This window comes from Odontesthes bonariensis, chromosome 3, assembly GCF_027942865.1.
Source record: "Odontesthes bonariensis isolate fOdoBon6 chromosome 3, fOdoBon6.hap1, whole genome shotgun sequence".
Taxonomy (NCBI): domain Eukaryota; kingdom Metazoa; phylum Chordata; class Actinopteri; order Atheriniformes; family Atherinopsidae; genus Odontesthes; species Odontesthes bonariensis.
Window position 1 is genome coordinate 16592760 of NC_134508.1, and position 15495 is coordinate 16608254.

The following is a 15495-nucleotide window of genomic DNA, read 5'->3' on the forward strand; positions in this document are numbered from 1 at the left end:
AAAAAAAAAAAAGTGATGGATAAATATTTTACTAAGAGTGATTTGTGAATGGGCGGGCAAAGAGGAGAAGGAGAGGCAGCGAAAAAGATATCACCCTCTGCAAGACAGTTAGTAAAACTGTGCCCAGTGAGTCTCCAGTTCTTCCGTTCTAAGAACGTAGCAGATGGAAATTGTAACGTCAAAAGGTCAGCTTCACCAGCTTTTTTTAAACGGATTCTTTGCCAGCTAATGCTAAAAACAAAGGCCTTTGATACGGCAAAAAGAACAACTAATCTTCTTAATTAGTACCAAATGGAACTTTGACTCTTTAATCAGAGTGGATTTGCTGCCTTGCATATAACTAAAAACAAATGAGCCAAAGAAACTGAAATAGTTAAGTTCAGCCAGGAGGCGTAAGAGCAGCATGAGGTTGGCTTCCTGCTTGGCTATCAGAAACTCTTGTTTCTGCCACAGGGTGAGTGCAATATGGTTAGCAGTGGTCAGGAGGCGAGTGTGCTTGGGGCGAGTTAGCAAGCCAGCTAATACTGTGACATGGTTCATGCTGAAACTATACACTCTGGAGGTCACAGGGTGGGGCGTAATTAGCCAGACAGCGGGACATGCCACCGGGCTGTGTGAGGAGGATGAACGTGGAGCTTTTTTTGCATTCGGAATTGTTTTGGAATATATAACAAGAATTTCCCAATGCGTGTTCGAAGCAGAAGGACAGAGGCTGACACTTCGAATTTCAGTTAGAGCATTTTCTGCTACCTAATAACACACTTTATACAAAGATATGCAGGTGTGAGTGTATTCGATGCTGTACATAAAAATGTTAATCATCTTAACGTCACTAAACAAGAGGAACTAATCAAAAACAATCTATTAAGAATCTATTAGCTTGGCAATGTGTAATCTGATAAGCCTGCTACAGTTGCTTCCCACAGGAGAGTGTGAGTGTTAACTGTAGCGTCGTCTGCGTTCTTCACAGCAGATTAGCTAATTTGATAGTAACTCGCATATTCACACTCATCATTTGATGAAATGGGGTTGAGGAAGCCTCTCCCAGCCAGTTATTTACAGAGATTTAAGGGAGGCATCCAAGCGCCGTGTCCTGTTCCATTCTGTGTCAGATTTCTTCATGTGTTTATCCTTCTATAAAAAGTTGGTGATTGAATCCACATAATGGGTTAAGCAGCCTCCACATGAGGTGGTTGAGGGCTTTTGGAGAGCTGGACAGCAATTTGAGGGCAGTCTCTTGCAAACGAAGGCGTATAGTGAGCTCTCTTGGGCCGAATTATACGGGAATGAGTGTGGATTGGGTCGCTATGTCTCTCATACAGGCTTGCACACACACACACAAACACATAAATGTGAGAATATATGAAAACTAATCTATGCCTGCTGTGTCTCTCCTGATGACTAACCCTCTGCGCAACGCTGCCTGGGTGCATGTCCATGTATGTATATTAATATATGACATTAATGTGCTCGTTTTGTCTTGTTAGCTTGAAAAACGACCCGCCCCCGGACGCTAAATTCTCTTCCCTACCTTCAGCTTCCTGTTCCTAAAAGCACACATAAACACAACAAGGACACACAAAAAAAAAAAAAATCCCCACTTGGTGAAAATATTCCAAAAAAATAAAAAATAAATAAAATGGGATTTTTTGTTCAGTACTGAAGTTTCAGCAACACGTAATTATACTGACCTTTAAATGTCGTTATTTTCTAATAATATTCCGCTTGAACAATACATTACATATTTCATGATAAATGAAAAAAGATCACGTACTGTTGTAAGCACATGATATGAAAAGCAGGAGTACTTTGATGTTTCATCCTGAAATGCCTGATAGAGATGACCTAGAAACGGGCTGGCCTCGCCCTCACTTGGATCATGCGAGTGTCCCAGCTTGCATCCAGACTCCTCTAATCTTCCCTTAAAAAATGGATTCAAGCACGGTACATTTATTATTCATCTCCCTCTCTTTTTCTTTTTCAACTGTCTCCCTTTCTCCCGGCTTTCTTTTCCACTCTGATCTCCTCCTCACTTTGGCTCATTAACCCCTGGTAGCAGTGAATTAGGAGGGGAACGACGAGGTAGTGAATGAGTGCTGAGCGCTGCAGTCACACACTGTTGGACCGAGCTGAAGAACATTAGCACTGAGATTATCAAGGACTGAACTGTTCTCATCTGCGGTATTAGCCAACACAGGAGATCACTGTAACTTATCCTGCTTTTCAAAAGTGATTAGCTACGAACATTTGCTGCAGCGCTGGTTTTCCTTCTGTACAATAATTGACACTGAGATTAAGAGATATACATTAAGATTAGCAAGAAAGAATATCAACTCATATTGCCCCTTAGTGCCACCGCCGCTTGTTAGCAAGGTGGAAAATATGGGTTATAATGGCAGTGGAGACACTGTAGGACAAAGGTGCAGAGTTGGAGACACTGGTTTAATGAGACTGTGTGGGTGGATCCACGAGCAAGCGTGTGCAGAAAATGGCATAAAATCTTTTAATAAGCCCCCTCATTACTGTCCGCTCTTACAAACTAAGTGCTACCATCCGTGGTTTAAAATGTGAATGAAAAAATTGCGTGTGTGACGGCTCTGCACGAGCTTCTTGTACACAGACAACTTCCCACATGTATGTACTTTTTGGTACTCTGTGCATGCGTGTGCGCAAGTCGCTCTAATGAGGGAGAATGAATAGAGAAAAATAGCGATCGCTACTTTTCTACACATAGAAAAGCTCAACTGTTATCAGGGAATCTTTGATCACAGAGGGAAACAGAAAGAAAGCCGAAAGAGAATATGTGAGCAGCACATGAAACGGGAAATCCCAGGGAAAACAGAAAGTGAGGCAAAGTGCAGAAGCGCTGCAAAGTGAGGAAGAACTGGATGATTCCCTTTACTAATTCATACAACCGCAGTTGTACTGTGCTGCCATTTTAGTTATGACGAGAAAGGCGGAGTATCCCAGACATTGTTGGATGCGGCCGTTGCTTACATACTAAGCTAAAGCAGAGAAGACAGCGCCAGAGGCCTGAGGTGACACTGTGCATTCACTGTGTGAAATTCTGCAGTGACACCCCCCTGGGCTTGACTGCATCTCTGTGGATAAACGTGCATGAGAGTGCATTCACAGAGAGACGCTGTGCTGTTGTAGGTTGTGTGCATCCACATGTGAGGACGCGCCGACAGATGGGAGAAAGACTCAGGCTGGCAATGATGAGAGATAATTGATATCCACATGCTTCAATGAGACACACATATGTACACACATATGGAGGCACATTCATTTTAAAGATGGATTACATGTCAATTTACTCCAACTGAATTGCATATAGTAAAATGTGAAAAATGTCTGAATCATGAAATGAAATCTGCTCCCCCTGCTGTCTCTCAAACACCTGTGCTGGCCACAGGAAATACTTCTTCAGGTATGAAAGCAGCGTAAGTTGTAATGCAAGGCGCCTTCAATTGTTAATCAAAATTAATAATATGGGTAAGGTTAGTAGTAACTAGCAATGACAAAATAACACAAATAAGCCCCATTATCTCAGCTACATACCACACTGACACATACTACTTCTTTTAACACGAATATCTACACATCTTTAGTTGTGTTTGATGTATTTTTTCTCAGCCTTCAGACACCTCTGAAAGCTCAACTGTTCCAATTAACTCTGGAATACTTCACTCACCACACTTGCATTATTAAAGCTACGATCGACCCGTAACTTCACATTTATCTGTGGAAAAAAGCCACTTTCTCTTTCTATCATCACCTGTATACAGCAGAAAATGTTGTCTAAACAGTAAGTTTAATCTTTTACAAAGAACACCATCATATCATCATATCATCACAAACCCCTTTGTAAATAAAGTTGCACTCAGTTTTTCAATTATATTTTGTAAAATGGTTGAATAGAATAAGATTTGATACTTTTTGGCCACATGTCATAACTAATTCTTAAACCCTGATAAGTGCCCCCCACCCCCATCCAGCTACATATCAGAGCTTGCCAGCCTGTTAGTTAATTTGCTTGAGTTGATTTCATGCTAAGTTGCATGCTAACAGGCTCTTATGGTGAGAAAGATGCACTGTATATGCTCAGCTTGTCACACCAAACTCGAGCTGTAGATGTGATCAGAAATTTGAAAGCGGTACTGTCAAAAAGGAGCTGCAACCGCAGCAGAAAATGACACATTTTGCAGTTAATTTGGGAACATGGTGATAAGATTAGATGACTGATGGCACTCCGGGAAAGAAATGAATTAAGTGGAAAAACTTGTCTTTAGCACTTGATCTTAACCTCCAGAGCTGCTACGGTATCTGTGCAGTTGTGTGAACTAATGACCAAGAGCTACCAAATGCCTCCACAAAGCCAGTCTCTGTTCTCGTGCCCAGGCCAAACAACTCGTGGCTCGGGTGGCTGAGCCAAACAATGACGAAACCACCGGCACAGAAACTGTAGTAGAAGCAAAGTCCCCATGCCATATTTTCTATGACTTTTACATTGAAAAAAGAGAGCATAAATAGATACAGAGTTAACGATACTTCCGCCATCTTTCTTCCCTGACTGTATCAGTTAGTAAAACCCACCGCGTTTCCACAGTAAGTCTATGTGTTCCCATGTGGGTGGAGGTCCTGTCAGCAAAGGAGAGGTGGTAACACACATTTAAATGCAAACCACAAACACATGCCCACACACAGACGCACACAAACACACAGTGGAGTGTGACAAGCCAGCATTATGCACCAGAAGAATAACAATCATCAGTCAATTAGGCCATGACATGGTCTCTTAATAGTGACACCGGCAGTCCCAGTGGAATACATCAGTGACTTCACACAGAAATACACACGCACAAACGACAAACTGTCACTTGTTATTAACCCCTGGAAATCCATACAACCAGTGCGATTGCTGCCGACGCCCCCGATCTCACAGAAAAAGTAACCAATGCTACAGCAACCAACACACTTTCATCAATTTATGGCAGCGTCAGTCAAAACTAAAATTTAACTTGAGTCTTTCCTCAAAGTAAAATAATCTGACTGTTGGGAAAGTAACGATAATGCTCCACAATTACAATTTGACATTTCTAACACCCTGATTCTAAATCCGACATTCACACACACCCAGTGGGAGCTTCATGAGGCCTGCTGGGTGTGCAGCGGTTACAACATGTCAACTACCATCTGGCACTTAATGTTCCAATCGTAGCTGCTTCACTCATCCTCCCACCCTTCATGACAACCGAGCTGATGGCGGTTTGTGTTCTTGCACTCAGACAAACAGCAGAGCCTGTACTAAAGGGTTAATGGAAACCCCTTCACTGATCATTGTTGCCAATCATGTTATCTTTCGGTTACCAGACTCTCACACAAACTGAGCCACTCCGCTGCCCTCAGCACGAAGAGTCCCATTCTAAGGGGATTTTTATGCTGCTACAATTACCGTACTTGTTATAAAAGTGCAACTTATAAATGTTTTAACATATGTTACTGATTATGTATTGGCCCAACTGTACCTCTTTGCTTCATGCTCGCCAGTAAAAAAGGAGTCTTTTATTGTAACAGTCTGTCCTGCTGTCGTTAGGAGCTGTGGGTTAGCCTCATTGATGCACTGATGAATGGATACCGGGCAGCACCTCCATAACCAGCCACCTGAGTCTGGCACGGCCACAATGGACACACAGTGGGCACTGGGTGCTCCAACCACCTGGCACTCTGACTGCATACGCACCTAACAGATGGCTCACATTGCCCCCTGAAGGAGGACGCAGCTGAGGAATCCTGTCTGAGTGTAAACGTTGTGCATCATCCAAAAAAATAAAACTAACAATCAGATACTGGATTATCGACTCGCATCCTCTCTTTTTGTCTCGTCTCTTCAGACCACCAACTGAGACCTGTGCTTTTGTGTGCTTTTGTGTGCTTTTGTGTGCTTTTGTGTGCTTTTGTGTACGTGCGTCATGGCGAATGATCCTTTATTGTCGACGCTCAACAAAGCCCGAAAGAGCAGAAGTGGCTGAGAGATTCGCTACATTCACCAGTTTCATTTGAACGGGCACCTGATCCATCAGCCCAATTCCCTTTTTTAAAACCACGCAGACATCATGTGAGGTAGGATATGTAAAGCAGGCATACAGCTGAGAGATGCACACAGAGAGGCAGTGACCAATGACGAGTCGAGCCAAGCAGCCAGAGACAATGATAACATTAAAGTGCACGGAGGCTTATCATCCAAAATGTTAAGTGCAGCAGATGACCTGCCCACCGCTACGTCCTCGACCCGAGCAGCATCCAGATGACCGGCAGAATTAGTTAATCACATGAGTGGACATCACCTCTCTTCACCACTTCCTTCTAACCTCCACCTCCTGTTGCAGTTTTTCCCCCCTCTATCTGCTTCATCTCTCTATCTTTTCTTCCCGTTTCAAGATCTCTCCTATCTGTGTCCTATTAAAGCCCAACTCATTAGTAAAAGCTTCCCCTGTGAGTGTGACTTACAGCGTGTGTGGCAAACAGAGCACAAAGGGACTTCATTAGCGCTTGCTTTAAACATGTTTATGCCACTGTCTTGTTGCTCTGGACAACCTTGAATCCCTGTCAGTTAAAAATAGACTGAGAGAATATAACGCAAATTACATAAAGTACTTTAAGTCTGGCCAGATAATGGCCGAAGAGATGTTTCGGGTTGAATAATATTGCTTACAGCAGAAATAAGCTCCAAGGTTCACGTTTACAGATAGAACAATCGACGCAGTCATTTTAGTTTTTGGCTTTTTAAAAATTCTATCCATGGTCGTCTTCCCCTCTAAAAGTGCAACCAAAAAACATATCCGCCCTCCCCGCCAATTTTCCTCCTCATTTCTGCTCTCTCCTGTCCACAGCCGTAACCACGGCTACGCGATGAAGATTCAACAGTAATGCTTTCCTGAGAAAAGTGCAAGAAGAAAACACACATCACTTTATCACAGCCTGCATACACGCCAAAAAAGTTGTCAAACCCCTAAAAAGGTAGCGCTGCAAGTCTCAGTTTAGAAATATGTGTGTGCCTGAAAATCAGCTCTCACAGATTGGTCCTTCAAAAAAACACAATGCTTTTTGTTTTTTTTCCAAGATAAGATTTTTCTCTTTCTTTTTTTGTTGCCTATTGTTGTGTTTTGGTTTTCAGAGGCAGCCAAAAGATCTGCAGGCTCTTTGGCTCTGCTTTTAGCGCACACACACACACACATACACACACACACACACACACACACACACACACACATACACACATACACACACTGGGAGAACTACACAGCGCAACAACCTGAAGTAGCACTGCTTTCCCAGGTGATGTTGCACACACATACACCTCAACCGGAGTGCATAGCAGCGGAAGAAAAGACGCGAGAGCAGCTAGATAAATAAAGGGGCCTTTGCCAAGCTAAGTGAATGGGTGTCACGCTGACAAATGCACAACACTGAATCTTAGTCGACAGTGCATTGTTTGTCGTCTTTTGCTCTCTCACAAACACGAGCATACACATGCGCGCACACAAACCCCAGCCATCGGAGGCGCACGCACCATTATGCATACGATGAGTGACAAACACACAAACACTGCGTGCATACGCAAACACGCATCAGAAGCACACAAACACACAGGCTGATTATACATTCATAATATTGAATGGATGACAGGTCTTGAGCAGCGAGGAGGGAAACGGGCTGCATTCTGATGAGCTGCAATTTACCCCGAGAGCTCTGCCCTCCGTAGACTCGATACATACACATAGTAACAAATACGCAGGCTTGACAAAAGCGAGTAACACAAGAGGAATAGTAATTATGCCAGGTTGTGTGTGCGTCTGACACAAACTCAAAAAGCTAAAGTTGCAGTTAACTTGTGCAGATTATTCTCAACTAAAAGAGGACAACAGCTGCATAAGTGTGGAGAAAACGTGTATCTGATGTTCATACAAACCCTCATTTGGAGGGTAGGCTTTCAAAAAAGCGTCGATTTTAAACGGAATATCAAAGAAAACAATGCTCTAGGGATATCTAATATCAAAAACAGTATCAAGAAGAATAATTACGACAGCGTTATGCAATACTAAATACTGCACTTAGCCCATTGTCAGTCATTAACAGCCGTTAGCATCAGTTTGCATATTCAACTCTCCACACTCTCACATGCTGAATTCCCCACAAATCACATTTGATATCACACCATGAGTCTGAAATAGTGACTGAAATCAAGACATGTATTAAGACGAAATGTCGATAAGCAGTGGCTGATTTTTCCAAATGCCGTCCGACACAATCCACACAGACGATAGCTGCGCTGCGATTTTGGCGTGTGAACTGATAGAGAAAAAGTTAGAAGACATGCACAGCTCATTACCATGAGGTCAGTCACATGTGGCTGCCACTGACCGAGCAGTGAAGAGGAGAGGGATGGGTTGGAGGAAACACAAGCCCACGTGCTCTCAGGGCCCGACTAAAAACAGGTCCTCTTACACAACAATGGAATGTATCGGTGTCAGTAGCCTCAATTCATACCCCAAAGGTAACAACATAAAATCCAAAACCATAAGCTACAGTCCCATCTAATAAACCCACACATAAGTAAGGCAGTCCTAATGAAAAACACACACACATCCCTACCTTCTTCAGTTGTCCATTGCGTGTGCCGACAAACGCCACTGTGTTGCCGCGGTAGTCGTACGCTGCCACGGAGGTCATGCCATCGTCCTTGTCCACGAAGAGAGGGATGCCCTCGATGGTGCTGGTTCCCCCCAAAGGCTGGTTGAAATCCTGGCCGCAGAAGTTGTCATCTATCTGCAAAGGCTGGGGGGGAATAAGAGAAAAACAACAATAAGACTAAAGGAATGTGTTTTTATAGGTGTGTCGTCTTTAACCACTTTAACACACAATTTCGAGTTGCTTTTTGTGGCTTGGGGAAATGTTTACACAAAAGCAGAGATGTTGTTTATTGAAATGCAAAGAGATTGTAATTACAAGCACAGCAAAGACTCTTCCCTGATCACTCTGAACTTTCACTCTGAAATGCCACACAGTCTATCGTCCTTTGTGGAAATCGTTCGGTACATCGACAGCATCACTGCAAAGTTGAGAAACTGGACAGACAGAAAAAGGGCTCAATCTGTTTTCCTGCTAAAAGTGGTGTGTTAAAACAAGTTTCTTAAAGGGACACTATGTAATAAATTAAGTCATTTATTAGCTCAAATCAACATATTCATTCATAAGTTAGTCCTCATTGGTGTAAAATGATCTCTGTCAAAAATCTCACTTATCCTCCTGAGTGAAGAATAACTAGTCTGTATCTACATAGAGCAGGTAAGCTCTATGGAGGCTGCCATGTCCTTCCGGTCTATGAAAAATGACGAAGTGCCGAGAGGGACATAAAGCACTTCGAATCGCGATTTCCCCACCAGGCCTACAAGCAGAAATGACGTCATTGTGACGTCATTTCCGCCAAATGGCTTATTACAGCCACTAATGCTAAATAGATTTTATTCCTTGGCACATATGTCTTTGTGTTCATTAGCTTTCTTTTTGTAAGTGCATCATCTTCTTCTTTTTATTATTATTCCTATGCTCCCCCTGGATATCTTCTTTTTGGCGTTATGCTCACATTTGTAAACTGTTATTTTGTTGATTTACTAATAAAGTTTAAAAAAAAAAAAAATGCTAAATAGATTTTATCTCGTAAATGATCCCACTAATAATGCATTGATTGTTACCAAACTTCTGCCGTAGTACACATAGGCTCTTAGCTCACAAAACGAGGCATTAGAAAGTTTGTAAGTTTACCGGGAGTTTATTTACCGCCGCTAATGCTCCTATCGCTAACGCAGGCTAATGCTAAGGCTGCGTCGACGTCACTTCCGGTAACTCCCGGAATATGACTAATTGCATTGCTTGCACACCAAAGGAGATGTTATGTTATCTGACATGTTATCTGTCATCTGTATTCATAGTGTTGTTGTATGTGTGTTATATAATCCTTTGTACCGTACTGTGTGTCTTGATTTCTTTTTGTTTGTATGGACCTTGAGTCTGAAGCTATAGCTTCTTGAATCTTGACACATTCCGCTTGCCGTAGTTCAAGAAGTTGCAGCGCACATTTGAAAACGTGAGGCGCTAGAGAGCAAATTCATTCAACTTTGCAAAATAAAATTGCACCACTAGATGGGGGAAGATATTACATAGTGTCCCTTTAAATACAGGTTCCTACAGCTAAAACAAGCCAATTAGATTGGTCCCGAGAGCACAAAGCATGTTTCCCCTCAGGGGTCTTGAGACAACAATGAGAATAGTCCAGAAACTGCCACTAACTCGCAGGCTTTTAACTGCAACATGAAGGGGATAAGATAACACTGCTGGGCCGTAGTTTCTGAAAATCACGACCATCTGAGTAACAATGGGACATTTTATTATTTTGCCTGCGCTGCAGACGTCAGCCTTGTACGACAATACTGACAGTAAGCTGCCAGGTGTCTAAAGGCTGATTTATGGTCGTCTCCGGAGACGACCCTGCCGGAGAGGCTCTCCGTCGCTTGTGTGCGTCGGCCAAAATTTCTATCTATCCATCGAGGCGACGGAGACCGCAAGGGTTGTGATTGGTCGGCTAACAACATCATTTCCGGAATCACTTTTCCAGTTAGTTAGTTCCCTCCTCTAACAACAACAACACCGCCATTTTTGAAAGAGTTTACTGTGTGCCGGTCAACATTTCATAAAAATGGAGCAAATCGAGGAACGACTTAATGAACGCCATCGTTCACTGTGAGGAGTGGAACGGAGCCGGAAGGTAAACAATCAATCAACAACTTTCATGATAGACGTCATGAGATTGGGTCGTTTAACATAGCGACGCCTACTGATCGGGAGGTGAATTGCCTTGCGTATCCGCCATCCCGACGGAGAACTTCGAAAGGTTTAAAGCCTCTCTGTGACTACGGAGACGGATAGCGACGGAGAAGCATACTGAGGCCTTAACAGAAAGGTAATAACAGTGATCAATCCGGGTTCGTGAAGACTGCGTCAGAGCGAGAAATAAACACGTGATTCTTTAGAGAAAAAGTGAGCTGCGCCCACTCTCGCTGGCCTGAGCGCAGCTCTCTGATAGAAAAAGACTGCGTGCCTGCAGATGTTGCTGAAGCTGATAAAAATCAGCGAGCCCTGGAGAAAAGTCTGGCCTCTGACTGAATGCAGATAAATCACTTTCCCGTTACATTCAAAAACGCAACGACAGCAGGTGTTAGTGGATCTTTTGACCAGTGTTTAAAAAAAAAAAAGGCTTGAGACATAACGCAACTCTGCTGAAGTTCAGGATCTAAAGCACTTCAACCCAAGCACCCCCACTACGCCCCTAAAAAGCAGATCTTGAAAGCAGCCCAGCTGTGTCGAAGTCGTTTCAATTGCCCGGTGGGATCACAGAGAAGACTCCTGGTGCACCATCTAACTTTAATGCTTTGATTCCATTTCCCCAACACATTAAGTGGTCTTATTCAGATAAAGGCCCATTCATACACTCACACACACTGCTTTCTCCCAAGCAGAATCCCACCATGCAAAAACCTTTTTACTCACAAGTGTTCGGTCATGGCGGTGACACGGCCGTAATGCTGGCAATCATGTGACAATATCGGGAGCATTCCAGAGTCATGAGGGGCCCATCACCCAAGGCAATTCACTGACCCATATGATCACTTAACCAGTCACCACACACACTCACTCAGGGTATAATCAATGACGACGGGTTCAAGTGCCACAAAGACTGAATGAATGCCTTTTTGACCATGTATGCTTTGAGTTGGTACACGCACACACACACACTCACGCTTGGGGAGTGTATAAACATCAGTGTAATCCAAAGACTTATCACTGCATCATCTGATTGATCCACACATTAGAAAAGATAGCACCCCTCCCCTTACACACACTTTCTGTGCCTCCTGATCTACCTTAATTGCCAGAAGCTCAGCCCACGTCAATAAAAACGTTGTTGTTTTTTTTGTTTTTTGTTTTTTTACATCCCCACTCTTTTTCTCAGTCTGCTTCCAACTTCCACGGCAACGGAGCAATCTTCAAAATCCACCGAGTCAATCGCTCTCCATCCATCCATCTTTAATAAAGTCTTGCTCGGCCTTAGAGATGCACCAAAACCCCCTCTTTTTTTTTTTTTCCTTTTCTGGGTTCCGATGTAATACCGTCATCTGAATTTAGATATCTGTCCACATCAATACGTTCCCATCCCTAACACGGCACTTTAACTTGAAACAAGTTAAGATTAAATCCCATTTTTTAGTTCCCCTGCAGGGAAACAACCCAGTTATAGCAGCATGAGGGTACAAAAAAAAAAGTCACATGTAAAAAGGAAAACAAGATAATATGACATACAAGAATCCAACAAAAGTTATGTCAAATGTAATAATAACAGTAGTATCAAAGCGAAGGCTATAATTTGTTTTTTTAAATGGTGTATTTGGCCGAACAGTTGTTGTATGGTTGTTTTTTGTGATGATGGCAGTATAGTGTAAGGTTACATAAGGCTACAGTAAACCACACGGCACTGTCGGCTACACCACAGCTATTTTTGCCTGTATTTATAGCCGCATTATTATTATTCCCATCATACTATTACATTAGAGGCAAGAGAATGATCGTCTCTCACATATCCGTGAGCTTCTCTGTCCTCGCCGCTACTCCGAAAAGCCTGAGATCACGCCAAACGCTGCGCCCACTTTACTTTGCTGCCCCTTGCTTTGGGGCAAACCCTGTTTTCTCTGATCGTCGCGGTGCTGTAATGCGCTCTGCAGAGCCATGTCCTCTCTGTGCCCGATAGGGTGGGCAGGGTGGGGGAGCAACGCAGAGGCCTGCCACAGAGAACCTGGTCTGTTCATAAAGTTCAAAATGGTCTGAAAAGCCATGAAACCCTGCAACGACGAAGCAAAGTTGAAAAAAGTGTTTTATATGAGCCTTCCCTCGTACATGCGTGCATATAAAGGGTGGGGAGACGCATGTGTGTGAGATATAGATGCAGGTACCGCACACAGCTCTATGGTAGAGAAAGAATTTTTTTTTTTTACAAAAATAAATGTACATTTGACATCTTTTACCAGCTTTCTGACAGTATCTATTCCCAGCATGTTAAAGAAAACAAACAACCCGTGGCAAAAAAAAAACCAAATAAATAAATTTAAAATGCTTGGGAGGATGGTTATGCAAAAAAATAAACACTTCACAGACAGGACACTAAACTGCATCAATGTTCCCGGGTTGCCGGTTTCATTGAGTTGATGTCTTTCCTCAAAGAAAAGTTTGAATGCTCTTTGCTCTGTGGCGAGGTGCACAGCCATCTTAACATAGAGCCTCAGCATCACCAAACCTCCTTTCTACAGATGGAATGAGAAAAGTGTTCAAAACTTACAAAAAGTACAAGTGTGCATTTACAGTCCAGGCAACGACTACCATCTTCCCTGCTTCTTTACCCGACATTTAACCCCACGTCCGTAATGACTGTGAAAAGTATTTGCTTTCTTCAGCCATCATCTCCACGTTTCACTGGACCGGCACCATGCAGAAGTTCCGGCGCCGCCTCCTTGCCCGATGCAGATCCATGTTGGATCGTATCAGCCTCAACTCTACTCTGCCTCCATATCTCGCTCCATCCCTTTTTTCCCTTATCCTCACGCATCTAGGCTTTTGTTGTCCAAGAAGTTTTCCGAGCTATCAGCTCGTGTCGAAACAAAGCGCTCGCCCCCCTTTGACCTTCCGTTCTTTTATGTCACATGGTAACAGAAAGGAAAAAGAGAGGGAGGCATTTTCATGGAGGCCTCTGTTTGTTTGAGAGTGTGTTTAAGAAAGTGACAGAAACAAACACGGCTATTACCCGAAACCACTTTCTTCTGTCACCGGCCAATTGCTGTGGGGCAATTTTTTCCCTGTAGAACGGTGACTGACTGACAGACAACAAACACACACACCTATGGGCTCGTAAAGCTGTGCACACTTACATAAACCAAAACATGCATTCAGCCAAAGCATCCACTTTATTGTTGTGTACAGAGAGATTTGGCTGCAAGGAACAAAACAACTCCCATCATCTTCGCGTGACATGCAACTAAGGGCGACGACTTTAAACTATATAGTCATTTGAAACAAATCCATCAGTCTGGATTAGAGTCAGCTCTAGACACACACACACAAGAAATCTTATGAGGTCAGAGCCTAAGGGACTCGAGTTAAAAGGGTTAATCCATCATCTATGGAGAGTAACTGTTGAAAACACCATGTATAGTTGCCATAAGAGCCAACAAAAGGGTCAACGCCCACAACATCGATACACACACTACCGACCACACACAGTAGCCTGTATAGGTCTCTCTGGGGCACATGAGGGTAAAGGTGCTGCAGCTTTTTAGCAAGTCTGGAGGGTCTAAACAGCAGAGATCAGCATGGAATAAAAGGCGTTTCCCCTTGAGGTTGGAAACATTTTACGGGGGCTACATTCTGGTGTGTATTATGCAATTTAATGCACTAAAAGAATCCCGCGAGATTTATAGCCAATATTCAGCGTGGAAGGAATATTCCTCTCTGTGGTCTCTGCCGGGTTATTGGCTGGAGACTGTATTTACAGCTCTGCAGCATTTTCAAAGAGGCAGGGATGAAAGAGTTGAGCCGTCAACCTTCCGCTGACTTTGGCAGCAGAGTCTCACAAATGCAGAAGAGGTTTCTTGTTTTGATTTTCAAGGAATGCGTGAGTTGCACAATGAATGAATTTGCAGATTTTCAATTCACGGGAACTTCTTCTTCTTCTTCTTGAAACGTGTCACACTTCAGGTAGTATATGGAGTTTCATACTTTGCAAAAGAGGGGTGCTTTCTCAGAGCAAGACTTTTATGTAATGTTCTAATGTGGTCTTGAGCAACAGCTGTTTTCTGGGCTTTTCTTTGTACACTGGCACCTTTTTTCAGTTCTTCTCAGTCCAGTCCTTCTCCCTGATCACTTTCACAGGAATGCATGTTTTGGTTTTCAAAGAGTGAACCAGCATTGTCTCTAAGATCCCATCTAAGCAAACAACCACATTTTTCCAGGCAATATTAGAAGAATTGAAAAGTGTCATAAATTGACAGTAATTATTCTCTTGGGTTTATTTAGCTTTTACATTTTCTGACTGAAAAATAAAATCAAGTAATAACAAAACAAAGGATTACAAAACTATACACAGATTGAGTCATCTCAGAGTCTCTCTCACATTTATTCAATTTAGTCATTTAGTCTCACATTTAGATAATCGTTAAAGATTTATTCATACGTCCAGACTGAGAATCTCATAATTACCCCTCGTTTTCACAATGAATACTGCTGACATGATAAATGAGGACTGCACACACACACACACAAATAAAACCCAGAGTGGTATCTAAAAACACTTCGAAGTCATGTGGGATGATGACTAGCAGCCAGTACTGCAAT

At 42.9% G+C, this 15495-nt stretch overlaps 1 protein-coding gene across 5 annotated transcripts in view; it reads right to left on the reverse strand.

The window, feature by feature from the left end:
* The window catches only part of plxna1b (plexin A1b), a 181584-nt gene that overhangs the window by 118180 nt on the left and 47909 nt on the right, over positions 1-15495 (reverse strand). For all 5 annotated transcript variants that reach the window (XM_075460537.1, XM_075460534.1, XM_075460536.1 and 2 more), the window contains exon 3: positions 8656-8838. In XM_075460537.1, the coding sequence (XP_075316652.1) occupies positions 8656-8838 (183 nt within the window). The remainder of the gene's footprint in view (positions 1-8655; positions 8839-15495) is intronic.